This window comes from Orcinus orca, chromosome 14 (genome assembly GCF_937001465.1).
Source record: "Orcinus orca chromosome 14, mOrcOrc1.1, whole genome shotgun sequence".
NCBI classification, from domain to species: Eukaryota; Metazoa; Chordata; class Mammalia; order Artiodactyla; family Delphinidae; genus Orcinus; species Orcinus orca.
In genome coordinates, this window is record NC_064572.1 from 9043471 (window position 1) to 9071168 (window position 27698).

General features: G+C 39.7%; 1 protein-coding gene across 7 annotated transcripts in view; it reads left to right on the forward strand.

Annotated features, from left to right (window-relative positions):
- Positions 1-3589: 3589 nt before the first annotated feature.
- TSNAX (translin associated factor X) overlaps positions 3590-27698 on the forward strand; it is a 56119-nt gene continuing 32010 nt past the window's right edge. For 2 of the 7 annotated variants that reach the window (XR_007471227.1, XM_049696801.1), the window contains exons 1-4: positions 3590-3751; positions 4188-4292; positions 7164-7278; positions 11640-11770. Coding sequence is in view for 5 of the 7 variants with exons in the window: in XM_049696801.1 (XP_049552758.1) it covers positions 3736-3751; positions 4188-4292; positions 7164-7278; positions 11640-11770 (367 nt within the window). In the remaining 2 variants the exon portion in view is untranslated. Of the gene's footprint in view, positions 3752-3802; positions 3979-4187; positions 4293-7163; positions 7279-11639; positions 11771-27698 lie in introns of those variants that run through there. The other 5 variants (XR_004477907.2, XM_004281577.4, XM_049696804.1 and 2 more) reach the window with 4 other exon arrangements.

Consider the following 27698-nt stretch of genomic DNA (forward strand, 5'->3'; position numbering starts at 1 on the left):
TTGTTCTTCATCTGTCTCCTCTCACTAGGAAATAAACTTCATAAGATTAGGGATCACCAAGGCTTAGAATAGCACCTATGACATGGTAGGTACTCAATGAATATTTGTTGAATAAATAAGAAAATAGTTGTGTCCTTAATGGCACAAATCAAATTGCCAGGCATAAACTGTTCACAGAAGTATTTGTTGAAGATCATATAATCTGTAAAGGAAAAATACTTTATATTTTATTACAGATTATTAAAAATTAAGGTATTTTGCTTAATGCTTTTCCCTAATAACATTGAAGTATGTCTATATACCTACATGTATATATTTACTGGATTTGAAGATTGTTTCCCTTCACACTTTAAAATTTTTTAACAGCTTTATTGAGATATAATTCACCTATTTACAGTTCATCCAATTCAATAGTTTTTACCACGTTCACAGATATGTGCAACCATCATCCGTCAATTTTAGAACATCTTCATCACCTCAAAAAGAAATGCAATACCCTTTAGCTATCACCCTTCTATCCCCTGTGCCCCATTGCTCTCAGCCCTAAGTAATGAAACTTTGTCTCTATGGATTTGTCTAGTCTAAACATTACAAATAAATGGAATCATATATGTGGTCTTCTGTGAGTGACATCTCTCACTTAGTATAATGTATCCATATTGTACCATGGATAGTATTTCTTTTCTTTTTGTTGCCAAATAATATTCCATTGCATGGATATACCATATTTTGTTTATCCAATCATCTGCTGGTGGCATTTGGGTGGTTTCCACCTTTTGGTTATTGTGAATGGTGCTGCTATGAACATCTGTGTACAAGGTATACATCTAGAAGTAGAATTATTGGGTCATATGGCAATTCCATGTTTAACTTTTTGAGACTGCCAAACCATCCTCTACAGTGACTGCACCATTTTACATTCCTACCAGCAACATATGAGCGTTCCAATTTCTCCGTATCCCCACTAACACTTGTTATTTTCTGTTACTTTTGATTATGGCCATCCTAGCGGGATGTGAAGTGGTATCTCATTGTGGTTTTGCCCATCCCTTTTTACTTCCTCAAATACCAGCTTCCTTCTCCAGTAAAAGATCTGGAACATCAATTTTCTCCTACTACGTCCTAGCATTGCTTAAAAAATAAATCTGTGAAATGGTATGTGTACACTTCACAATACCTCTTCCGACCCTACAGGTATCTTTTAAATATTATGGTTATCATTTTAGAAATGGTCACTCAAGGTTCTGGCAATTTCTCATGATTCCCTGTGCCCGCCCAGCTCCCTGACACCCCGTCCCCAGTTTATGTAATAAGTACATAATAAAGTAAATGCTAGAGCAGAAAATCTCTTGAGGGCCTGTATTTCTTCTCTTACTTGATTATGTGCTTTTTAAAATAACCAAAACCAATTTCGGTATTGATTTTTTTTCTGTAAAGGTGACAAATGTGAGGATTTATAGACTGAATAAAAACAGGTGCTGTTAGAAGGCGCAGAGCTTTAGTCAGAGTCAAATGTGGGCAATCAGAATGCAACATAAGGAGGAAAAAACACCATCCCAGAAGTGGAATCTTACTGAAAACCTTTACCTTCCTCTCCCCACCTTAAAAACAAAAGAAAATACGTTCCACCAAATTCCAAAACGTACATGTGTGCATTTGAAGCAATACAACAAGGAGACAGGGTGGAGATGCATTCTGCAGGTTGCCACACAGGTTGAAAGGCATTTCCTGACAAAGGAGTAGCTACCGTTGGGCCACCTGGGTAACTGCATATGCAAATGAGTGCTGGGAAAGTGTTCGTGGGCCTCACCTCCATTAAGTATTGATACTCTGCGGAGTCATTACAGGTTGTGCAACTTAGTGTTCTAGGCCTAATACTTAGGGGAAAGCAGTAAAAAGCAGTTCAAGAAGCACAGCCGTAGATGGACAGTTGAACAGGAGTGGTGGTTACTGAAGGAAGATAATGACGGATCCAGGGTTTGGAAAGTTGAGGTCTTGAGAGCTGCTATACGAGTAGAGTGAGGGAAAATACCCTTTTCCCAGACTACAGTTAAAGTAAGCATTAACTCTCAGAATGTTCATAACTTACTGGCTTCCTTGAATGTAAAAGGAGTCACATTACAATGATTACAATTATATGAAAGTTGTCTTTTTTTTTTTCTCCCCATGGTCACGTCACCTCTAAGCAAAGAGTAGAAGACCACTGGTGGATAAGGGGTGAGCAGGGTCAGACCTCCCACAAACTGAGAACTTTATGCCCAACATCAGCAAAACAAGAATTCAGCCCAGGTCCTCTGGAGCCTGATTTATCCACAAGGAATCTGGCTAATCAACACATGTATGCAAAGAGCTGCAGAGATGTAATGGGTGGTGCTTCGCAAGCTTCTGGCTCGAGTGGGAAGAGACCCTAAAGATTACCTAGAGCAAACTACCTTCCTATGACACAGGCCTGTCAGGGGCTTGAAATCACTGCCATATTCTAGCCAAGTTGTTTCATTTACTGTGCCTTTGTTCCTAAATTTACAAGGAGGAAAGACTGCGTGTACAAGTGCCTACAATATGGAGTCTATTTAGGGAAAACGTAATAAGATATAGTATTTGTGTTTTCCCAACCAGCCCTAGGCCACCCAACTAACGAAGCCTCCGCCTGAGCTTTTGTCTAGAGGATGCTGGCGCGCCACTTAGCTGCCCATCTTGAGCATGTTCTTTCTGGAAAGCGACGGTGGGACAAGGGTATCATAGCTAATATTTAACTGAGCCTTTACTATACCAAAGACTGCGCCTTAGTGGTAACTCATTTGGTGGTCCAATAATCCTACGAGGCGGGTCCTACCTTACCGCTATTTTACAGATGAAGAAATTGAGCTAGGGGTGAATTACTTTCTCAAGGTCACACAACCACTCAGCGGCGGAGACCACCGTGAAGGTAGGCAGTCTGGCTACGGGGAGGCGGGAGAGGAGCCCAGCGGAGGACGAAGGAGGAGGGAGGTAAAGTGGGACAGGGCGGAGCGGGGGGGCGGAAATGGGACACAGCGGAGAAAGTACCAGCAACGCCTTCCACTGACTGATTTGCACATTTCCATCACCTAAGCTTCTGGTGTCACCGCCAGGAATGGAAAATTAAAGACTCCTAACTCTGTAAGGTTCCGCCTCGATCCCAAGAAGACCATCCCACAGGACACGCGACGCTGATGCCTTCCTCACCTACCAGCCCCGGACGCTGCAGGGCCGGCTCCAGCGGCAAACTACAACCCCCCACTATGCACCGCGCGGGAGGCGGGGGCCACGCCGAGGGAACGCGAGGGTGCTCCAAAGGTGCCTTGAGAAAAAAAAAAAAAAAATCACGTACATCTTTCGTCGCTTTCCCGCCTTCACACTGCTCTCACCCTCAGGGGGATGCATCGTCTTTTTTAATGGACGGCTCATGCAGAGAAGCGTGTAAAGTCGTTTCTATCTTCAGGCACAGCAGAGGGCAGGCGTGACAACGGCTCGAGGGCGCGAGGTCCCCCGGGCCACGCGCGGGGCGGAGCCAGCGGAGGCGGGACTGGGACGCGGCCGGAAGTGTATGAGGAAAAGGGAGAAGCTTGAGTGGCTGCGGGCGTGCGCTTCCGGCCGGGGCGTCGACGTCGGCCGGCTGCGCAGGTTAGCGCTTCAGGGTCTTCGGCCGCTGCTGTACGCATCGTGCACGCCCCGAGGCGCGGAGTGTCGTCTCTTCTCGCCGTAGGCCGTGACGACATGAGCAGCAAAGAAGGTGGCGTCCTCAACGGCTTTGGGCGTTATTTATTTATCTCATCCAGCCTTTTGGTCGCGTTTTCCACTTCCCACCCCTTAAAGGTGCCCTCTCCCCGCGAAGGCTCCGGGAGGGGCGGCGGCCCTGGTGATTTCCCGGCCACATTGGCCCTGTTTGCGCCTCTGTTTTTAATCCTCGAGCCGTTTTTATCTTAGTTCGGTAATTGCCCCACCTTGTGCCAGATCAAGGTACTTGTTGGGGGAGGCCTGGGTGAGCGTAAGGTTTGGGGGGGAGAAGGCAGGGTTGCTTTTCTGTCGTCTGCTGAGGAAGCCTTTGTGGCGAGGGCCTTGGGGGTGCCTGGTTTTAAAGGAAGGGAGGGGTTTGCCTGTGTCATGTTTTGTCAGCTCCTTGGCGATGGAAGAGCCTTGTCCAACCTTTTTCTCCTTCTCTACGTAAGGATCAGGAGGGTTCAGGAAAAGGAAGCATGACAATTTCCCACATAACCAGAGAAGAGAAGGGAAGGATGTTAATTCCTCTTCACCTGTGATGTTGGCCTTCAAATGTAAGTTCTCTTGTCATGTAAGCTGGCGAAGGGAAGAGAACCAAAGAGTTTGTAAGAAGGATCGATTAGTCATGTTATGCACGTGAAAACAGCCTCTGAGAATTTCCCTGGGGGTTTTGCCATAGTGCTGGCTCTGCCCTCAGAGTTGAGATTACAGATGTCTTGACTCTTTTTCCCATTACAGTTTCGCAGGTAAACATTAGTTAATTAACATCAGACGTGCCACGTAACTAAAAATTACCGTGGACCTTATAAATATATATACTCACCCCCCCCCCGGGGTGTGTGTGTGTGTGTGTGTGTGTGTGTGTGTATCAGGTATATATGTGTATTTTCATTAGGTGTATGTTTAAAGTGTATATGTATCAGCTATGTGTGTGTGTGTGTATATATATATATATATATATATATATAACAGCTGTATATATACGTGTGTTTAATTTTTCAATTTTTAACGTGTATTGGTTTTGTTTTCCCAGCTAGACTTTTGAAGACAGGGCCTGTAGTTTTGTTTTGACTGCAGCACTTTGCAGAGAGTGGGAATCCGTGTACATGTAAATCGTACATGTACATGTGTTCACAGCTCCCCTTTTCTCAGTATATTAACTTGGGCAAGCTGTTGCAAAACTCAGCATAAAACAAAATGCACCTAACTCTTCTGCCCAGCATCCTATTTTTTTTTTTGGCCATGCCGCATGGCACGCAGGATCTTATTTCCCTGACCAGGGATCGAACCCATGCCCCCCTGCCGTGGAAGTGTGGAGTCCTAACCACTGGACCACCAGGGAATTACTCCAGCACCCTGTTCTTTACAGTTTCTGTAGTTCAGGAATCCGAGAGAGGGCTTAGTTAGCTGTTGGTTCTAACGTGCAGCCATCTGAAGGCTTGAATTGGGTTGAAGGATCCACAGCTACCGGCAAGGTAGGCCTGCCAACAGCCAGCTCTGGGTTCCTCTCCACATGGACCCCTCCATAGTACTGCTTGAGTGTCCTCGTGTTGTGGCATCTGGCTTCCCCCGGACCGAGGAAGAGAAAGAGACCACAATTCTCTTGTGTCCTAATCTTGGACATCATACACTGTCACTTTTGCTACAGTTCTTTTGTTACAAATGAGGTAGTTTTAAAACTCTGCCTCATATTTAAGAGGAAGGGAATTAGGTTCCTCTTTTTGAAGGGAGGGATATCAGGTGATTTGTGGACATATTTTAGAACTGCCACAGCACATACAGTGATCTTCAGGGGTGTAAGACAACTAGTTGTAATTGAGCAGAAAGCATATTGATAGAGCTATATACTCAGTGGAAAAACTATCGGTACACTGGGGCAAGTATTGAGTTGGCCAGAAAGTTCATTCGGTTTTAAGTAACTATAAAAGGCATTTTTCATTTTCACCAAGAACTTTATTGAGCAACGTATTCATTAACCAAACGAACGTTTTGGCCAAGCCAATATTCCCCACCGGTATGTTCTCACACACCCCATACTGAGCTGCTTGTTTCCAAGCATATTTTGCTGTTTTATGTTTCTACCTGCCTTTGTGCACATAGTTCTTTAAGCTTGGAATTGCTTCTAACTTGGTGCCCCGTTGCCCACCTGGTGTACTGTAGCTTTCTTCAAGACCCAGGTCAAGTAGCTTCTTCCCTTTGAAGCCTTTCGGATTTTCCTCCCAAGCAAACTTGGTGACAAACATTGCATTCATTGAACATCCATCCATTCAGTCAGGAGATATTTATTGAGCATCTATGTTCTGGCATGTGTTGATAGTGAACAAGAGAAATGTAGTTCCTGCTTTACTGAACCTTTTCTATATATTTATTATAGCATGATTACATTTAATTCTTTGTTTACATCTCTGTCTCATACTGGACTGAGCTCATTGAGGGTAGAAATTGCCTTAACTTTGTATTTATAGTATATAATTCACAGTGCTCATTAATGTAGTCAAAATAAATAGTGAATACATTTCATTGTCTTGAAATATTGGGCAAAATCCTAGCCTAATTATTATCTCAGTAATAAAAGACCAGATGTATTTAGGTCTTTGTCAACTACTAATTTGGTTCATAGTTAAGTCAGGTTCTGAATAAACCTTTGTATTCAGAATTCCTCTGTGGATTGCTCCCTATAGGACAGGCAACTTGCTAGGTCTTTGGAGTGACAGTGCTTCTAAAATAAAGTGGTTATTAAGATAAGTAAGTGGTTTATGGGTATTTCAACAACTAGGGCTTGAGAATTCAGAAAGTTGATGTTCTTAAGGGGTTATAAACTTAATTTTATTTTATTTTATTTTATTTTTTTTTGCGGTACACGGGCCTCTTACTGTTGCGGCCTCTCCCGTTGCGGAGCACAGGCTCTGGACGCGCAGGCTCAGCGACCATGGCTCACGGGCCCAACCGCTCTGCGGCATGTGGGATCTTCCTGGATCGGGGCGTGAACCCGTGTCCCCTGCATCGGCAGGCGGACTCTCAACCACTGTGCCGCCAGGAAAGCCCTATAAACTTAATTTTAAAATTCCAGTTTATTTTTTGTAGATATTTTTATTGTATATGGTAAGGTAATTAAAAATAACTTTACATAACCTAGCGAGGTAGTTGAAAGTAGTTTTTGTAGGTAGTTATATGTGATAATTTTGTGGTAAAAGTCTCATGTTTATTAGAACAGATACTTGTTACAAAATACATGTCTCACTGTGAGCCTCTGAGTGGTAAAATCCAGCGAAGGCATGCCTCTACTTAAAGAAAAAATACCTCGGTTAGTAGCAGTCTTTGATTTCCAGGTACTTTAAAAGTAAATAAGGTGGTTTCTCCAATATTGTTTGATAGGCTTCAAGTGCAGAATAAGCATGCTTATGTTCATAATGATGTGTTCTTAGCATTTCAACAGGAACTTGATGCAAGACATGACAAATACGAGAGACTTGTGAAACTTAGTCGGGATATAACTGTTGAAAGTAAAAGGACAATTTTTCTCCTCCACAGGATTACAAGGTGAGTAAATATCTTCAAAATTTGTCACAGTTGGATACAGTTTTATACGTGTTTTATATATATCGTATTTAATATATATTGTAAGTCAGTGGACAGTAACTAGCTGACTTTTTTTGAACACTGGGGTCAGAGGACGTTAGTAGCAGGTAGATTTTAAGAATAAACATTTTAATAAAAATAGGGACCAATTCTTATTTTCGGAACAGCTAGGGATTTATGTTCTGTTAAGGTCGTTCACCAAGATAGAGCTACTGTTTGTGAAATATTAAATTTTTAATGGTTTACTAGCACCTGTTACATTAAAGCTTTCCTTGGATGATGTGTGCAGAAATTTTAATATTAGATAAATGTTATATTCTGCTTAACTTACTTTCCCATTCATTTTTCAGTTCATTGTGGTGTGGCTTTCTGCCTCACAGAATTGAAATTGCCCTTGTTACTTTCACATTGCTGAGTCTAGTACACACTCTTCTGCTTTTTTTCTGACTCACATTTTTGCAGCATGTGATAGTGTTGACTGCTTAATTCTTTGAAAGTTCCTCTACCTTCAGCTCTGTGACATTCGTTCTCTAGGACTTTAATATTTTTCTAGGTAGGCTCTGTATATTTAATAGATTTCTTTGTTGCAAGTAAAAGAAGCCAGCTTAAAGTAGCCTAAATTAAGAGGAAGGGAGTGAATTAGAAAGAAGATTCAGGAATATTACATGAATGCAGTTGGGTATCTCCATCTCTTATCTTGGTTTGCTTCATATTCCATTTGACTAGCTTTCTTTGCTTCTCTGTTCTACGTGGGGGTAGAAATCACCCACCCTGTAACTCCCAAAGAGAGATTCTTGTTACATTACCAATTCCAAATGCCTGTAGAAGGATAGCAATGATGGGCTTCCCACCATGTGTCTTTTAAGTATTTAAGAAAGACCAAATATAATTTATGAGCTTTTTATTATTAAAATATTATTGAAGTATTCTATTCACTTATAACTTTTAAGGTAATTCTGAAATGCTTTAATTTTTATTCCACTAAGTGGAAGCAAATTTGCCATATATAGGTTTATTGGAATGTGGCACTGTTAACATTTTCTTTTTCATCCTTGACTCTAAAATTAGTTTTTGCTTGTTTTTTGAACCAGTTTTCACATAGCTTGTACACACTTGAGCTTGTATTATGGAAAGAAGCAACACTGATCTGGTTAGTTATGAACACTTTTTTCCACTAGAAAGTGCAGTTTTAAAACAATTGCTCTCAATATTCAGCAGTTTAAAGAAATAGTAGAACTGTGACAGGAGAACTTAATATTTTAGAAAAAGCCATGTTATTGTGTACAGTCATCTTGTAAATATTTGTCCACCAAAAAATAATAAATATGCATTATGGTAAACTTAGAAAATAGTAATCTTTAGAAAAATACAAAATGACAGAAAAGTAAAGCTACCGAGTGAAAGAAGTCAGTGACAATACACTAGGATCGCCACTATCAATGAGCAGATTGCATATTTTATACTTCTTTATCATAATTGTGTCCATATTATACATATATTTTGATTAGTAAACTGAGAAAAGGGTAAACTTCAGAAAAATTATAAACTACAGAAAGTAAAAATACTTTGAGAGAAATCAGCTAGAGTACATAAAGGTAACTACTGTTAATGAGCAGATTTCATATTTTAACTGTACTTTATTTTCTTTAATAGATGTAGGTAGATATCTCTGCTAGTGAGCTTTGGTAGTTTGGTCTTCTAAGGAATTTTTCCATTTCATCTCATAATGTTCTTTTATTATCCTTTAATTTCTGTAGAATCTGTTGTAATGTTCTCTCTCTCATTCCTGAAGTTGGTAATTTGTATCCTCTCTTTTTCCTGATCTGTCTGGCTAGAGGTTTATCAATTTTATTGACCTTAAAGGACTGCTGTTGATTTCATTGATATTCTGTATGTTTTGGTTTTCTGACACATTGATTTCTGTTATTTCCTTCTTTCTGCTTACTTGGGATTCATTTACTCCTTTTCTAAAGAGTTTCTTAAGACAGAAGCTGAGATCACAAAGAAGAAACAGATCATTTCTTCTTTTCTAATATAGGCATTTAGTGCTATAAATTTCCCTTTTATGGCTCTAAGTACACTAGCTACATTCCACGAATTCTGGTATGTTGTTTTTTCATTTTCATTCAGTTCAAAATGCTTTCTAATTTTCATTTTGATTTCATCTTTGACCCATTGGTTGTTTGGATGTTATTTTGTTTCCAAATATTTAGGAATTTTCCAAGCATATTTTTTATGATTTGAATTCTTTTAAATTTACTGAAGCTTGGTATTGGCTCAGTATATGGTCTGTCTGGACCTTGTACACTTGAAAAGTATATGTATTCTGCTATTGTTGGGTGTAGTGTCCTATAAATGTCAATTAAATTGGTTGATGATGTTGTTCAATCATCTGTGTTATTACTGATTTTCTGTATACTTGTTCTACAATTATTGAGAGAGGTTCAAATCTCTTGATGATACTTGTGGATTTGTCTATTTCTTTTTGCCCTTTTATTAGTTTTTGCTTGATGTATTTAAGCTCTTTTATTTGATGCATTAATATTTAGGATTGTTCTGTTCACTTGATGAATTGACCCTTATTTTTATGATAGTATCCCTGGAAATATTCTTTGTTTTGAATTCTACTTTGTTAATACAGCTACTCTAGTTTTCTTTTGATTAGTGTTAACAGGGTATATCTTTATTTGTCCTTTTGCTTTTAATCTATTTGTGTCTATATTTAAAGAGGATTTCTTGTCTTTCTTGCTTTTTTATCCATTTATCCATTTTATCCAGTCTCTGCCTTTTATGGAGGTGTTTAGACTGTTCACATTTAATGTGATTATTGATATGGTAGGAATTAAATTTATGATCCCTTTTCCACTTTTTTGCCTTATTTTGGGTTGAATATATATTTTTTAAATTGGGGTATCATTGCTTTACAATGTTGTGAAGACTATTTTTTATAATTCCATTTTATCTTATTTGTTGGCTTATTAGCTGTACCTTTTTTGTTTTATTTTTATAGTGGTTGTTTTATGGTTTATAATATATGACTTGTCACAGTCTGCTGTCCTTACTTTGCACAATACTGTGTTAATTGAAACTTGTGCATCTCAGAATCATGTCTGTCTTTTGCATGGTTCTGTGGTAACATTTACTTTGCAAATTGAGGTCATAATATTGATACGCACACTTTTCAGTTAATGTGATACTGTACAAGGTAAGGACAGCTTGCATATCACTTTGCCTATAGTATATGAACCCTATAATAGTATACTTCCTTTTCCATTTCACCTCTACAGGCTTGGCCTTTGTGCTACTTTGAAATATATGCTACTTCTATATTATTTATAATCCCCATAATACATTATTTTTATTTAAACAATATGATTTTTAAAAAATTACAAAATTATATTTTTATATATATTTCTCATTTCTGGTGTTCTTTATTCCTTTATGTACAGATCCAGATTTTCATCTGGTACCATTTTCCTTTTGCCTAGAGAACTTCCTTTAATACTTTTTGTAGTGTCAGTCTGCCAGTGATGAATCAACTATTTCTGGTCTTGTGTGAGCTCTGTATATCATTTTGCGTGCTCACTTAGGGTGGTTCATTTTTCAGCCTTGGGTAGTTTCCTCACAAGTCTGCACTGATCAGAGTTCAGCTGCAGACTTGAGTGGGTCCCCTGTGTAGATCTCTAAAAACTCTGTGTGTAGTTTTCTCCTTTGTTACTCTGCCTTGCAAGTTTTAGCCATCTTTACCAACCTGAACTCCCACTTCCTCCCCCTCTGCTCAGGGAGACTCCCAGGGTCCACCTAAGTTTCTCATCCCTGCACTGTCACTGCACTGCAGGCAGTTAGATGGGACAGTCATAATAAGGCACATGTCCTTTTCTTCACCCTTCTCTCAGGGATCACTGTCCCATGCTGCCTGTTGCCCAACGTCTGAAAACCATTTTTTTTGTATATATGTATTTCTCTTTAGTTGTTTAGTTTTATGGTGGGATGATAAATCCTGTCCATGTTACTCCATCCTGACTAAAAGTAGACGTCTCCAGATGTCATATTTTTATGAACATAATTTTTCTTGTAGTTATGGTCATATTATAAGTACAACTTTTTATACTTCTCTTTTCACTTAATATTATAGCATTTTTCCGTGTTTTTATTTTTTAACCTTTTTTTTAGTAAACTATAGTTGTAGTTTTGCGTTAGAAGTTTCCAGATACATAGGATATTTATTTAGCCCTATGTTAATTGATATGTAGATTGTCTCAGTTTTTCACTATCAAAACATCTGACTGATGTTTTAAAAGTTCCCAATATCTTGATTACAGTGCTCCTTATATGGACGAAATACTGACTGAAGCAGAAATTAAATTGGATGGTGTCAGACAAAAGATATTGCAGGTAGCCCAGGAGCTCTCAGGAGAAGACATGCATCAGTTCCACAGAGCCATTACTACAGGTGAGTCTAGGTTCATTGTAGTGGTAACATTAAAAAAAAAAATAGTTCGTTACATGATTTATGTGCATTGCCTGAATTTTAATTGATGCTTGGTGAAATATTACTGGCTTTAAAAAATTAGAACTTCTGAATAGTAATGTAAAGGTAATCTAAAAATGCTTAATGGGCTTTATTTTTCTGTGTAGTGTCAGTCATTGATAGATTTTAATAAAGTAACTGAGGACACAGACTTAATAGATGAACTTTATTCTTGAGTGAGTAGGGTGTATTCAGACAGGGCATAACTCATTTCCCACTATGGGTATATCTCACTTGTGGCTCTAAGTTTCAGTCATAGTAAGTTCATGAAAGAGAATGTATCACTTAGCCAGGTGGACCAGAACATCTCATAGTGTGACTCCATACTGGGAAGTTTAGGGTAGTACTGGGTTTTTTTTTTTGGGGGGGGGTATGCAGGCCTGTCACCGTTGTGGCCTCTCCCGTTGCGGAGCACAGGCTCTGGACGCGCAGGCTCAGCGGCCATGGCTCACGGGCCCAGCTGCTCTGCAGCACGTGGGATCTTCCCGTATCGGGGCACGAACCTGTGTACCCTGCATCTGCAGGTGGCCTCTCAACCACTGCGCCACCAGGGAAGCCCAGTACTGGGTTTTATATATTCATTTAAAATGTTTCATGGAGTACTGGATCTTGGTGATTATCACCATTTGGAAATTAGTTGGCACAAATGTTTAAGGTACTTGATCTGATCCTCTTCATCCTTTTCTTATTGTGAGTTCACTGTGAGGAGAGATATGTATAATTCAGACATACCCTGAAATTTGCAGAAAGACAAAATCAAAGGCTGATGCATATTTATAGAAGTAAATGGAAGTTCTGTATTCCTTTCTATCAAATAGCTGATTCCACTGAGCTCAGGTAAGTTCAGTAGTAGGAAATGAGTTTATTTGGTACCTGGTCAATATATGTTCAGTTTTAGTCTGGTTATCATTTCAGCACTTGTTTTTCAGAAATGTCGACCTGTGGTTGTTGAAACGTGTTGATATTAGTAAGAGAAGGTGCCTGCGTGTATCGGTTAAAACTGGAGGCGTGTTATTATAAACTAAAGTGATAACACATTTCCATGAGGAGTCATTATAGTATATTCTGAAAGGGGGTACATTCCCATCCTCATCATTTATTATTTACTATCAGGGATTTATTTGATTTTCAAAATAATAGCACATATAATAAAAAAGATTTCATGAATTCAGTTTATGTTGCCACATGCAAGCACAGCCTTGCATGTGACAGATTTGGCAGGGTTGGGAGAGAAGATCAGAGATAATGGGAGAAAGAAGGGTGAAGTGAAAGCTGAAACAAGCCTCTAGAAGAAAACATACGAGAGTATCTTCGTGACCTTGTGGTAGGAAAGATTTTTTTTTTAATGACACAAAAAAGCATTAACTGCTAAAGGAAAATCGGATCAACAACTACTGAAGCCCGTGTGCCTAGAGCCCGTGCTCCGCAACAAGAGAAGCCACCGCAGTGAGAAGCCCACGCACCGCAACAAAGAGTAGCCCCCACTTGCCACAACTAGAGAAAGCCCACGTGCAGCAATGAAGACCCAATGCAGCCAAAAATAAATTTATTATTAAAAAAAAGGACCATAAAAGGTGAATAGGGGCCTTAAAAATGTGAATATTCAGATGACTGAATGTTCACTAAACGGTGTTCAGCATCATTATTCACTAGAGTAATGTAAAGTGAAACCACGGTGAGATACCATTCACTCACCAGCATGACTAAATCATAAATACTGCCTGTACCATTTAAAAAAACTTTGGTGGCAGTATCTAGCTGGGAACGTGTCTACTATATGATTACTTCTGGGTATATACCCAAGAGGAGTGAGGCTTATGTCACCAAAAGACATGTGCAAGACACCTCATAACAGCTGTAATCACAATATCCTAAAAGTAAAAGATGACCCAAATGTCTGTCAACAGGAAAATGGGTACATTGTGGTGTAGTTGTACAATGTAGTACTACATAGCAGTAAAAAGTAACCGTATGCGACAGCAAATATGAATTTGACATTGTGTTGGGCAAGATAAGCAGACACAGAAGAGTATCTAACTGTATACTTCCATTTGTGTGACGTTCAAAAAGCACAGTTAATCTAGGGACACTGATCTTTGCTTTATTTGGCCCAGTCATTTATTTTGTAGGTCCTTCATGGATCAATGAGTAAAGTATAAGGAAAGGCTTTAAATAAGAGCAAGGACCATATGGATAATGACACTAAAAGAAACCTAGGAAGTCATACTTGGCTTTTAGAATAAAACAGAAATGGAGAAAAAGAGGCAAAGGGGACATTTCATTGAGTCAGTAGAGTGTTTCTTAAATCAGGAAGGAAGCACTACATTCTTGGAAAAAGTTTAGATAGGACGTTAGTAAAATGGGAGCAGTCTTTCTTCAGATATTCCCGGTTCACTATCATTGAGGATTGTTGTAAGCACCATATTCTGTTTAAGGCCTTTGTTTATGATTTGTAAGTTTTCTTTGAGATTACCTACCCCTGAATTAAAAATTTAAGGATTCTCTGTGTCTCACTTTTCTGTAGGAAGTCTTTAAAATTAAGTGAGGTTCTTTAAATTGAAACAATAAAGATTTTTTTTCTTAAAGTTAAGGAATAAAGCAGTCAAAGAGGTGTCTGGGACTTAAAAATTTGCTGACAGATATTTTATTTGATAAAATACGGTTATTTATAATTAGAGTAGCATTAACAATGTGACGCTTATGAATAGCTTGCTGCTTGTAATTGTTAAATGCTTGTTTTGGTGTTACTCCAAATAGTTGTTCTTTTGACTTGAAGATAAAACAATTCTGGCATTGAACTAAAGGAGTTCTGTGCTTTTCCTCATTAAGAACAGTGCCAATGGCACGCAGAGCATGTCCCTAAGGGATACTTGTGTGAGCTCAAACATCGAGTGTCCTACTAATAATTGAACAACAACAAAAAGCTAGGTCTGTTTTTTACACATTTCTTATCAGAGTGGGTTACAGATTGTCCCAAGGGATGGTTAAACAAATGACAGATAATTAGTTACTTGAAATAAGTCACTTAAAACTTTTTCTCGTGCCCTGTCATGTTTTTGGTTTGTTTTTTTTTTTTCTCGTTGAAAAATTAACAGTTGGGGGAAATGTCCTCCATCTCAAAGAAAAAAAATATTTCTTCCTTTTTTTGGTTTAGTTTATATCGCTGTGATAATACTAAAAATTGTCATTTAATTTTGAGACATTCAGGTGTGCAAAACTCACTTCAGACCCTAACTAATATTTTAATTCTCTCATCTGAGAATGTGAATGATGGGTTAAGTGAGTGTTTTAGGCCAGTTACAGATATTTTTTTAAAGCCATTGTTCTTTATATATTAAATATTTATATTTATATTACCTTTGCAGTATCCCTAAATCATAAATATTATTTTTACCACTTCATAAGTGGGGAAATTGAGACTCACAGGAGTTAAGCAACTTGTCCAAGGTCATAAGCTAGTAAGTGGAATCATTGCTTTCTTATTATATGGATTTAATTTACCTGTAGACTTCAGAACCTAACCCCGAGTAAAGGCTTTATCTTGCTTAAATTTCTCTTTGCTTAAATATGAAGGTGTTTCTTAAAAACCCAGCACACACAGCTCTTGTGTTGCTCTTTTTATTTTTCCATAGCACTTAACACGTTTTGACTTACTCTGTAATCGCCATATTTATTATGTTTCTTTCTTTATTATTTCTCTTTCCTCTACTAGAATGTGGACTCGACAAGTCTCTACAAAAGTTTTTTACTATTAACTGATGTATCCCAGACACTTAATAACTGTTTGATAAATGTTGACAGAATGAAGAGCAGAAGTATTTTAAAAGGGCTTTTTTTGTTGTTCAGTCAAATCTTTTATTTGATGATTTGCTTTTGCGAATTTTTGTTTGACTATTTTTTGTTCCTTCTAAAAGGAAGCATGTTTCCAGGGGCTGTTACTTAGACATAAGTGTAGAAATAGGATCAATGTTAATATTTAGGGGCGTGCTAAAGCTCATTATATCAGTACAGAGAAATTTGATATCATTTCAGCAGAGTAGCAAAATTGAGAAGGCTCACTGAAAAAATGAACTAGGACATGAAGATCTGTAAGCCTTTGGAATTTAGTGAGGGGAGAGATATAGCTAAACACTGAATTTTTCTGTTTGTAAGTGAGATTAAGTTGTCAGCAGACATGTTAGTTCAGGTAAAGCTAAGTACTGGAACAAATGAATAAACCTGTGACATTTTGGTGGCTTAACAAAATAGAAATCGTTTCTTTCTCATTTAAAGTCCCGGCTTTGTGATGGTGTCTTGAGTGTGCTCTTTGCACTTAGTCATTCAGAGCCCCAGGATGTTGGGGCTCTGCTACTATCAGTACGTGGTTTCCAAGATCAGTCAGGACATCAGCATACAACTGGCAGGTTGTGGAAGAGAGGAGTGCAGGGTCATGCCTGAGGTTTTTATGGGCCAGCCCTCCAAGTGGCATCGACCACTTCTGTCCACATTTTATTGGCCAGTCCACACCTGATTTCAAGGGAGAATGGGGAATATGGTCTCTGTGCCAAAGACAATGAAATATGTTTGATGAATAGTTAATTTTTCTCTGCCCACTACAGTAGTTTGGTGTCCATTTGGTTTAGTGGGAAATCCAGGCATATGCATGTTGATGGATGTAAATTTTTTTCTGAATGTATTTTTTTTTTTTTTGCGGTATGCGGGCCTCTTACTGTTGTGGCCTCTCCCGCTGCGGAGCACAGGCTCTGGATGCGCAGGCTCAGTGGCCATGGCTCACGGGCCCAGCCACTGCGCGGCATGTGGGATCTTCCTGGACCGGGGCACGAACCCGTGTCCCCTGCATCGGCAGGCAGACTCTCAACCACTGCGCCACCAGGGAAGCCCCTAAAAAAGTTTTAAATACTATCGAACAAAAATTAATGCCCATCATTCTTATTTTAATAATTCCCACCTCAGTTTAATTCAGTAGTTACAGAGGGCCCTTGTACCAGACACTGACATTATTTTATATAAGTCCTACAATGTAGGTAGATGTTTGTACTTTACAAACGAGGAAATTGAAGTGCAGTAACTTAATAGACTTCCTGGTTTGGCCAGCTGGTTGAGTGCAGATGTTATTTGTTAAGGGAGGAAATGGAAGACAGAATGGGTTTTGGATGTGATTGGTGTGGCATCCAAGCAGCTTCCTAATAGCAATTGAATATATTGGTTTCGAGAACTCAGGGTATGGTTGTAGCCTTGAAGGCTTCAGCTTATAAGCTAGAGTTGAAGTTATAGACATGGATAAAATGGTCCGGAGAGAGTGTAGAGTGAGAAGAAAGCCGAAGACTGGGTCCTCCGGACCTAAACCAAAGGGAATAGAATGGAATCTTTGATGGAATAGGATCCCTGAGGAATTGGGAGAGGGTGGGTTCTGTAGCATAGGTAAATTGACAAGCCTTGTATGCGATGAAGGCCACCGCTTTGGAGATTGGCATTTCAGGAGGGGTGTAGAGGCCAGCAGGGGAGGACATTCTTGGTCAGAAACCTCTGTCTTCCAGTCGCGTGCTGAGAACGGGCCGGAGGTGGAACAGTAGTTTGGAATTCATGGGGGCCTGGAGATACAAGAATGACTCCAAGGGAGTGGGGGTGGGAACTTAACCAGCAGCATTTAATAGTTATTACTAATGATTTTGGAAAGTTTACCTGATTGATAAATGTGATTGGAATGAATGAGGTAGGGAGTTAGATTCATTCCTGGCTAGCATTTTGCTAGTTAGTTGTAGCACGATAACAGTGGGAGAAGTCGGGCAAGATATTCAGCTTGACACACTATTATGACCATTTTGGTTGTTAAAACATACTTTTGTGTCTGTTGATAAGTAGTATGTTATTAACTGTGATTAGTCAAATTAATTAATAATACAGATTTCAGCATATCTGATTTATCTCAAAAGCCAAGCATACACTGTGATTCCAAGATGCTATATTAGTTTGCTGGAACTGCCACAGACTGGGTGGCTTAAGCAACAGAAGTTTATTTTCTCCCAGTTCTGGAGGCTTGAGGTCCGAGGTCAAGGTGTCGGCAGCGTTGGCTTTTCTGAGGCCTCTCTCTCTAGCCTAAAGATGGCCGCCCGCAGTGTCTTCACGTGGTCTTCCCTCTGGGCATCCCTGGTGTCTGGGGTGTCCTAATCTGTTCTTATCCAGACACCAGTCAGGTTGGATTCAGGCCCACCCTAATGTTCTTGTTTTAACTTAATCACCTTTAGAGGCCCTATCTCCAAGTATAGTCACATTCTGAGGTACTAGGAGTTAGGGCTTCAACCTACGGCTTTTAGGGGGGCGTAATTCAGCCCGTGACATACTTTTTGGTTTGTGCACTGCAGCTAGGGGACAGGCTGCAGATAATACATTATTTTGGGTGGGGAGACTGGGGAGTTGCTTTTTTTTTTTTTTTAACGTCTTTATTGGAGTATAATTGCTTTGCAATGGTGTGTTAGTTTCTGCTTTATAACAAAGTGAATCAGTTATACATATACGTATGTCCCCATATCTCCTCCCTCTTGCGTCTCCCTCCCTCCCACCCTCCCTATCCCACCCCTCTAGGTGGTCACAAAGCACCGAGCTGATCTCCCTGTGCTATGCGGCTGCTTCCCACTAGCTATCTGTTTTACATTTGGTGGTGTATATATGTCCATGCCACTCTCTCACTTCGTCCCAGCTTACCCTTCCCCCTCCCCATGTCCTCAAGTCCATTCTCTAGTAGGTCTGTGTCTATTCCTGTCTTGCCCCTAGGTTCTTCACGACCTTTTTTTTTTTCTTAGATTCCATATACATGTGTTAGCATGCGGTATTTGTTTTTCTCTTTCTGACTTACTTCACTCTGTATGACAGACTCTAGGTCCGTCCTGGGGAGTTGCTTTAAGTCAAGTCCAGGAGTGGAGTGGGGTGGGTTTGTGTGGTGCAGCTGAGCTGTGCCCCCAAATAAGTGCCCTGTGGGGAGAAGCAAACAGTATTTGGGAGGTCTCCTGGGACCAGGGATATAAACAAGTCTTTCACACGAGCACATTCCCTCAGGTTGCAGTTAACAGGCTTTGAGGTGGGTTCAGGGAGCTCTGCTTTGTTTGAGACACCCCCCTTGGAGGAGAGGGTAGCGACTGTCTCTGCACGTAGGAAAGAGGTCTGGGGAGGGCGCTCTGCCCTGGGTCTTACTGAACGACCAAAGGACAGCACACACGCCCAACAAGTGACATCACGAACCTCCTTTTCTCTTCTCTTTCTACTCTCTTCATCCCCCAGTGGTTAGAGGAGAGAGGATGATGAGAACAGAGATTTGTTGAACGGTGGGGAGAGTTGGAAGCTGAAATGGAGGCAGGCCTGTGAATCCCCACGTGGCAGGATCAGTCACCTAGTGACTGTCATTTTAATGGAAGAAGTCATGCGAAGTTTGATGATGTTCCCAGTATCAAATCATGGCTCAGTCAGGGGCATCGTTTAGCTGCGGAAAGACAAATCAAACGAAAGATACTTCCAACAACATCTAAAAATCAAGAAATGATTTGAGAATTAGCAGAATGATTTGATGGATAATTTATGCTGTATCTTAAATCACTTGGGAAGCAGGTTTCATAATAAATGTAATTTGATATCATAAGGGAATGGAAGAATATATTTAAAATGCTAGATTTATGTAATAATTTATATTCCTGTTAAAATATTTTGAATATCACTCCAAGGGACAGGGGAGCTGACGGTGCTGACCAGAACTGTTCCAGGGATGACTCTGTAGCGACTGAGACAGGAACAGTGTGGTCCTCTCCCCAGGATCCCAGAGTCAGCTCGGGGGGATTTAGAAGATCCCCAGGTGGCTATTAAGTTTTCTACTCATTCAGGTTTGCTTTTAACAGGTAAAATTTACTGAGTGAGGTGAAGCAGAAGAGACTTTGCTGCCGTACAGACCTGGGCTTCTCTGTTTGCTGTGATATTCCTTAGATCTGTAACCTTGGAACATGCGGCCTCTTTCAGTTTCAGCTTTCTCAGCCTGTAATGCGGAAACAGTAACAGCTGCCTCGTGGACTGCTTTGAAAATTAAATGGAATATGTTCGTGGAAAGCATTTCTTAGTCTGGGACATAGCTGTTAACAAAAGTTTGTTCTCTTCCCTCTGGAATTTAGCAGAATTAATCTGTAAGAGTATGCTAAATTCTAAAATTTGTTTTCATGTTAGATAAAAACTCAGGAATACTGATTTGCCCAACATACACTCTTTGGTGCTAAAGTAAAAGCCTTGCTCAGACAAAGTCCAAATTAGACAAAATCCAAAGTAGTGGAATTGCATTTGTTTTACTATTGGTAGTATAATTGCACACACTTATTTTCTATGTACGAGTTATGTGTTTGAGGGTACAGTTTTTAGCAGAGTGGGCTGTGAATCAAACCTAGACATGATTATACTTTTACATTTCAGTGATCTGGTAAAGCTCACTTCTGCAGAAATTCAGGTGGTGTTCTTACAAATAGTTATAAATGCAGTTTTAAAAATTGAGATATAATTTACATGTCATAAAATTGACCCTTTTAAATTGTACAGTTCCGTGGTTTCTAATATAACCACAAGGTTGCACTGCTGTCATCACTGGATAATTCCAGAATATTTTCATCACCCCAACCAGAAACCCCTTACCCATTAGCAGTCACTCCCCAGCTCCCTTCCCCCGCCCCAAGGCAGCTACTAAGCTGCCTTCTGTCTCCATGGATTTGCCTGTCCTAGACATCGCGTAGAAACAGGCGTGTGCAATGAGCGGCCTATTTTGACTGGATTCTTTCACTTAGCATAATGTTTCAGGGTTCATCTGTGTCATAGCATCTGTCAGCACTTTACTCCTTTTTATGGCTGAATAATATTTTATTGTACATATGTACCATTTTGTTTATGCATTCGTCAGTTGATGGACATTTGGGTTGTTTCTACTTGGCTAAAAATAACGCTGCTGTGAACGTTCGTACAAGTCTGTGTGTAAACATACACTTTCAGTTCAGTTCTCTTGGGTATATACCTAGGAGTGGAATTGCTGGGTCAAGTGTCAGATAGTATTCTAAAACACTAGAAGCCTGGGAAGAAAGTTGAGACTTGTAGATCGAATTTATGATGAAACCTCTGTATGGTTTTCTGTGGAGTTTTGGATGGGATATATACCGCTTAAATATTATAAGAATAAGTAAAAATAATCAGAAGCCTTTAATTGGGTTTCCTTGTATATGTTCTAATAGTAGAAGAAGGAGAAAAATAACAAATTACATAAAACCAGTCTACAAACTTCTGTCTTACTGGCAGCTGATTTTGTAAATAATTCTAATTGGATTTCATCCAAGCAGAAGCAGAAGCAGAAGGGGAAGCCATTGTTTGATGGAATATGGCAGTAGATTGAAAATTTTCACCTTGGGGATTATTCACTGAAAATAGCGGATGTCCTTTTCATCAAGTTGAAACATAACTTGTTTAAACATCCTTTTACCTAGATGTGACCAAAAATGCTTTCGGTGTTTGGGGCCAGATGTCGTTGAACTTTCTCTATGGTATATACTGAAACCTAATTTCTATGGAGTAGAAATGGCACCGTCATGTCTGGGGTAACTTAATCAAACACATCCCAAGGACAACTTAACTAATGACTTTAGATATACTGGAAAACGTAATATTTGACAGCCACCCCCCTTAATAGAGATTGATACAAACAGATGAATTTTGAGGGCTCTTGTTCCGTATCTTCTTTTTTCCCCTATAAAAAATAAACCAGATAACCATAAGACCTCTGATTCTGAGCTTCATCAGTTTGAACTCCAATCTTGTAAAAATATGCCTTTCTTAGTGGACTTAAATCCAAAGTACTATAAATAAAGGACAATTAGATAGTTCTGAACATTTGAATACCAAATTTTAGAATAGTTTTGGCAAAGCACCTAGAGTTTCATAAAGCTAATGAGGAGGAACAGGGAGAGATTATTTTAAGCAATTTACTAAGCATTTGAATCTCTTCTGTATGTGAAGTGCTGTCTTTGGGAATGGAGGAAGGAGCAAAGTTGTAACAAAAGGATGATTCTTGCCTTCACAGTTCCAGGGTGCAACATTGGTGATCATACAGCTTTTATAATACAGAGGTTCTGAAACATTTAATTGTAGTATAAGCTTTATGTAGTGGGTTTGAAGAAATGAGTGCTGCCTTGATTGGAGTGTATCAAAACGTTTAAACTTTTTTTTACAGGTAGAAGAAGATTTGAGAGAGGGCAACATAGGCTAGGCACAGACTAGCACAGAATCACGAAAGAATACAGTATCAGAGACTAGAGAATAAGGTGAACGAAGCATGGAGAAAAGCTGACCTAGGGATTTAGTGGGGAAAAAAGTGAGAAAAAGTGAATATGTTTTATATAGAGTTGAATGTAAAGAAGCAGGCAAGGTGGGAAGGGCTTGAGCTTTTGAATTATAGAAATGTTTTTTCACCACTCCTTATGTGACCTGGGTGAATTTCTGAATTTCTTAGAGCCCCAATTTGTTCATCCATAAAGGAAGGATAGTATAACCTTGGTTACATAAGGTTATAATGAGCTTTAAAAAGATGGATGTAAAGTATCAGATACATTGTCTTACATATAATTGGTAGTACCTAAGTCAAGACTTAAGTACTACCAATATTTTATTTATATATTTTAAGAAATCTTGTTGGGGGCTGCTGAGTATATACCCCAAAGAATTGAAAGCAGGGACTCGAGCAGATATTTGCACACCCATGTTCATAGCAGCATTAGTCACCATACCCAAAAAGTAGAAGCAACCCAAGTGTCCATCAGCAGATGAATGGATAAACCCAGTGTGTTCTATTCATGCAGTGGAGTATTATTCAGCCTTATAAAGGAAGGGAATTCTGACACATGCTGCAACATGGATAAATGCTCAGTGAAATAAGCCAGTCACAAAGGGACAAATACCATATGGTTCCATTTATATGAGGTCCCCAGAGGAGTTCAATCCATAGAGACAAAGTAGAATGCTGGCTGTTAGAGGCTGAGGGGCAGGGAGTGAGAAGTTATTTAATGGGAATAGAGATTCAGTTTTGTTTTTGTTTATTCGTGTCTTTTGGGGCCACACCGCGCGGCTCGTGGGATCTTAGTTCCCTGACCAGGGATCGAACCTGCGCCCTCAGCAGTGAAAGCACGGAGTCCTAACCACTGGACCGCCAGGGAATTCCCGAGATTCAGTTTTGTAAGATAAAAAGAGTTCTGGAGATAGATGGTGGTTTTGGTTGCACAACAGTGTCAGTGAACCTAATGCGACACATCTGTACACTTAAAAAATGGCTAAAATGGTAAATTTTATGTTCTTTACCCTATTTGGTGAATTTAATATTTTTCATGTGCATTTATTCATGAGACTGCAAACATTTTAGCAACATCATTCAGGAGTGCTTTGTTGCAGAAGCAAATGGCATTCCTGTTTGCCATATAATTTAGTTTCACTAAGGTGGATTTTTTTGCCATTTCAATAGGAAGAATAGTTCATACCAATCTAAATCTGAAAAGTACCACGGAGATCGTGGTGTCTAGTACTTTTGTTTTATAGTTGAGGCACAGTCCTGGAAGTTGGTTGTACTTAGTTGATTTTATTAACTACAAATCATTTTTTAAAATATATTCATTAAAATGATTTTCCATGTTTTGAATTGGCTCATGTGGATAAAACAATTCTACAACTAATGAATTCAGCCAGATACCTTTTTCCATTCACAAAGAAGTGATGTTTTACCAATATGCTCTCCTGTAGGTAGCATCTTTGTTAAATAAAGTTCATTCAGAATCAGGAATAGTATTAAAAATACTGTCTTGCTTTTTCACTGCTTGTTTTCTTTTTAAAAATTCTTTCTCTTCCATTGCTGAACTTTGCAACTTGAAATTATTTCTTTTTAATTATGCAGGGCATTTCAACTCTGTTGTCCCTGCCCTAAGCTGAGCTCCATTTCTCCCCTTGCACATCAAACACTCCTTAAAGGACTCTGTTAAGCAAAGGTACATCTACTCTGGGATACTTTTCTTTTTTTTTTTTTTTTAACCGGTACGCGGGCCTCTCACTGTTGTGGCCTCTCTCATTGCGGAGCACAGGCTCCGGATGCGCAGGCTCAGCGGCCATGACTCACGGGCCCAGCCACTCCGCAGCATGTGGGATCTTCCCAGACCATGGCACGAACCCGTGTCCCCTGCATCGGCAGGCGGACTCTCAACCACTGTGCCACCAGGGAAGCCCTTTTTTTCTTTTTTTTTAGTGTAGTTTTTAGCACTTGTTATAATTGGTGGACTTGTTTTTTGGTCTAGTTGCATTCTTCTTTCCTTCTTTTGATTACATTTAAAATTTTTTTAAAAATTATTTTTATTTTAATAACTTTATTTTATGTTATTTCATTTAATTTTAGTTTATCTTTTCCTTTTTTTCTCCCTTTTATTCTGAGCCATGTGGATAACAGGGATATTGGGATACTTTTCTTAAGCATTGTGGGATGGGTCCTGGAATTTAAGTCTTTCCTTGAATGCAATCAAATTCTTAGACATAGTTTTTCCCCAGTGATCTCTGTAAGCAGAATAGCACAGTATAACAGTACTCCCACTAGAATGGTTTAAACCAGCTTGCTTAGAGAGCTGAGGTAATAAGAATCCTTTTGATGTTGTTTTAAGTTGCAAGTTTTTCCTGTTTCCCACTGTCTTTATTTATAATCATAGTGTATATATTATGTTTTAATTTTTACTTATTTCTTTAGGGTTTTTTCCAAAATGGTCATTTTCCTATTTATTAAATGTCCCTATGAAACATAATTTAAAATTACTAAATAGTTTTTCAAAAATGGATCTGCCTTGTATAATTATGTTTTTGTGCCTGTTACATTAGGAACAAGGGATAAGCAGTGAACAAGGTAGTCATCATATTGCCCTCCTAGCAAGGGATAGAAATGGATGGTAGATAAGGAATTCTATGTTAATTTTTTAATACTTTAAAAATTTTTATTTTATTTTATTTTATTTATTTATTTCGGTTGCGCTGGGTCTTAGTTTGGCACACGGGCTCTTAGTTTCGGCATGTGGGATCCAGTTCCCTGAACCCAGGCCCCCTGCATTGGGAGTGCAGTCTTAACCACTGGACCACCAGGGAAGTCCTGGAATTTTACATTATTTAAATGCAACTTTGACCTAAATGTCCATCAACATTTAGATGAATGGGTAAAGAAGATGTGGCACATATACACAATGGAATATTACTCGGCCATAAAAAGAAATGAAATTGAGTTATTTGTAGTGAGGTGGATGGACCTAGAGTCTGTCATACAGAGTGAAGTAAGTCAGAAAAACAAATACCATATGCTAACGCATATATATGGAGTCTAAAAAAAAAACTGGTACTGATAAACCTAGTGGCAGGGAAGGAGTAAAGATGTAGACATAGAGAATGGACTTGAGGACACGGGGAGAGGGAAGGGTAAGCTGGGACGAAGTGAGAGAGTGGCATGGACATATATACACTACCAAATGTGAAATAGATAGCTAGTGGGAAGCAGCTGCATAGCACATGGAGATCAGCTCAGTGCTTTGTGACCACCTAGAGGAGTGGAATAGGGAGGGTGGGAGGGAGATGCAAGAGGGAGGGGATATGGGGATACATGTATGCATATGGCTGATTCACTTTGTTGTACAGCAGAAACTAACACAGTATTGTGAAGCAATTATACTCCAATAAAGATGTATTTAAAATAAATAAATAAATACAACTTTGATTAGTGCCTCAGAGTAAAGGTACATGGTACTAGGAAAACATATAATAAGGGCTTGACTTAGAATGGGATGGTGTCAGACAGTTTCTTCAAAGGTTCTGTTTGATGGAACATGAAAGGATTAGTAGTAATTAATCAGGTGAAAGAGGGAGGAGGGCATGGAGGGAAGGCTGAGGGCCAGCAAACGAAACCCCTTGAAATCAGAGAAGGCGCAGTGTGCGTGTGGAATGAAAAAGGGAAAGCACGGAGAGTCAAGGAGAGGAGACAGGTGTGTGCGTTGTATGCGCACTTAGGTTATGTGAGCACTCTGCCTCACGAGACATGCCGTTCCACTGTTTGACGTCAGGGTTCTCCAGAGAAACCGAACCAACAGGAGTCATGGGGGTGGGGGAGGGAGTGGGATAGGTAGGAAGTAACTTATTTGAAGGAATTGGCTCACATGATTTGGGGGCTAGGAAGTATGAGATGTGTAGAGCAGGCCAGCAGGCTGGAATTTCATGGAAGAGTTGATGTTGTAGTCTTGAGTCTGAAGTCTGCAGGCTGGAGGCTCAGGCAGGGTGTCTTCGTGGCAGTTTTCCCAACCGGTTGCTTGGTTGGGAAGCCTCATTCTTTGTTCTTAAGGCCTTCAGTTGATGGGATGAGTGTCTCTCCCCGCCCCACCCCATTATGGAGGGTCATCTGCTTTACTCTGAGTCTGTTGATTTAAGTGTTAGTCAATCTAGAAAATACTTTCACAGCCACATTTAGACAGGTGTTTGACAGAACAGCTGGGCACCGTAGCTAGCCAAATGGACCGTCAGACATAGTGTTACCATGAGAGAATAGATGAGAGACGGGTTCAGTTTAAGTGATACCCTCACTTCTGACTGATTTCTTCTGCCTTGAACTACACACTGGAATTTGCACTTTGTCTGTCAAATCAGCTTGAGATTATAGGTATATAGATACGGCCATCCTCCATCTGTGGGTACACTGGCTTATACCCATTAATCTTGATAATTAATGTTCACATGATGAAATCATCGAGCCTCACCATGAAGCCCTGGGAAAGCTTGTGTGCACCACCTTCAACTGATAGAACCTTAGTTTTTATGCTCTCTCCCCCATCAATTACCACATGTATGACAAGAACCTTGATACTTGTATTTGATTCCAGCATTTAAAACACTACTATTTTTGCTCGACGTGGCTATGAAGTGTAAGCCAACTGTAGGAACTTGGGGGCAGGATTATGCCTAGAAATATTGAAGAAGTAGTGTTTTATATTAACTGTAGGAAAATTCATATTATAGAGTACATACAAGCCTTGTACTGTTGTTAATTTAAAGGATATTTATATGGGTTTACATACCCACCTTTGAAATGTATTACTACGTGAGTTATAACTTGACCATAGCGTGAGTTGAGGCTGATGATGGTTGGTGGAGGGTGAAATTAAGCAGGTGTTTATAAACCACGTTAATGGTTTTGCTCCGTATTCGGAGAGCCATGGAAAGCTATTGAGGCTTTAAGTGGGGGAGTGACGTGGTCATAGTTATTAAAAAGGCAAACAGTCTGTGGTGTGAGAGTGGATAAGAAGAGGGAAGAAAATGGATGGAAGGAAGGGCGGGCAGGAGGCTCTTAGAACTGGCAAAACGAAGAGGGCTAGGCTGGGAAGGAAGATTGTGAACGCCTTGTGGGACATGTTGGTCTTGAGGTCCTCTGATGTGATTGTCAAACACGCATTTGGATACGTGTGACTCGAAGCCAGAGATGTAAAGTTGAGGGATTGAAGCCAAGTATAGGTAAATTTGAGAGCCTGGGATTAATTGAGGCAGAGACTAAGAAGACATGGCCAGAGAGTTAGAAAAAAGGGGAACTAGGAGATGATGCCATTCAAAGGAACCAAAGGGGAGTTTGTTTAAAGAAGGGAAAAGGGTCAAAATGCTGAACGCTGCTACAGTTAAGACTGAAAAAATGTCCATTAGACTCATCAACTATGATAACTTGAAGTGAAAGCTGTTTTGGTGTAGAGATGCATTCAAGCTAGAAGGAAGTAGGCTGAGAAGTGTGAGGTGAGCTTACTGA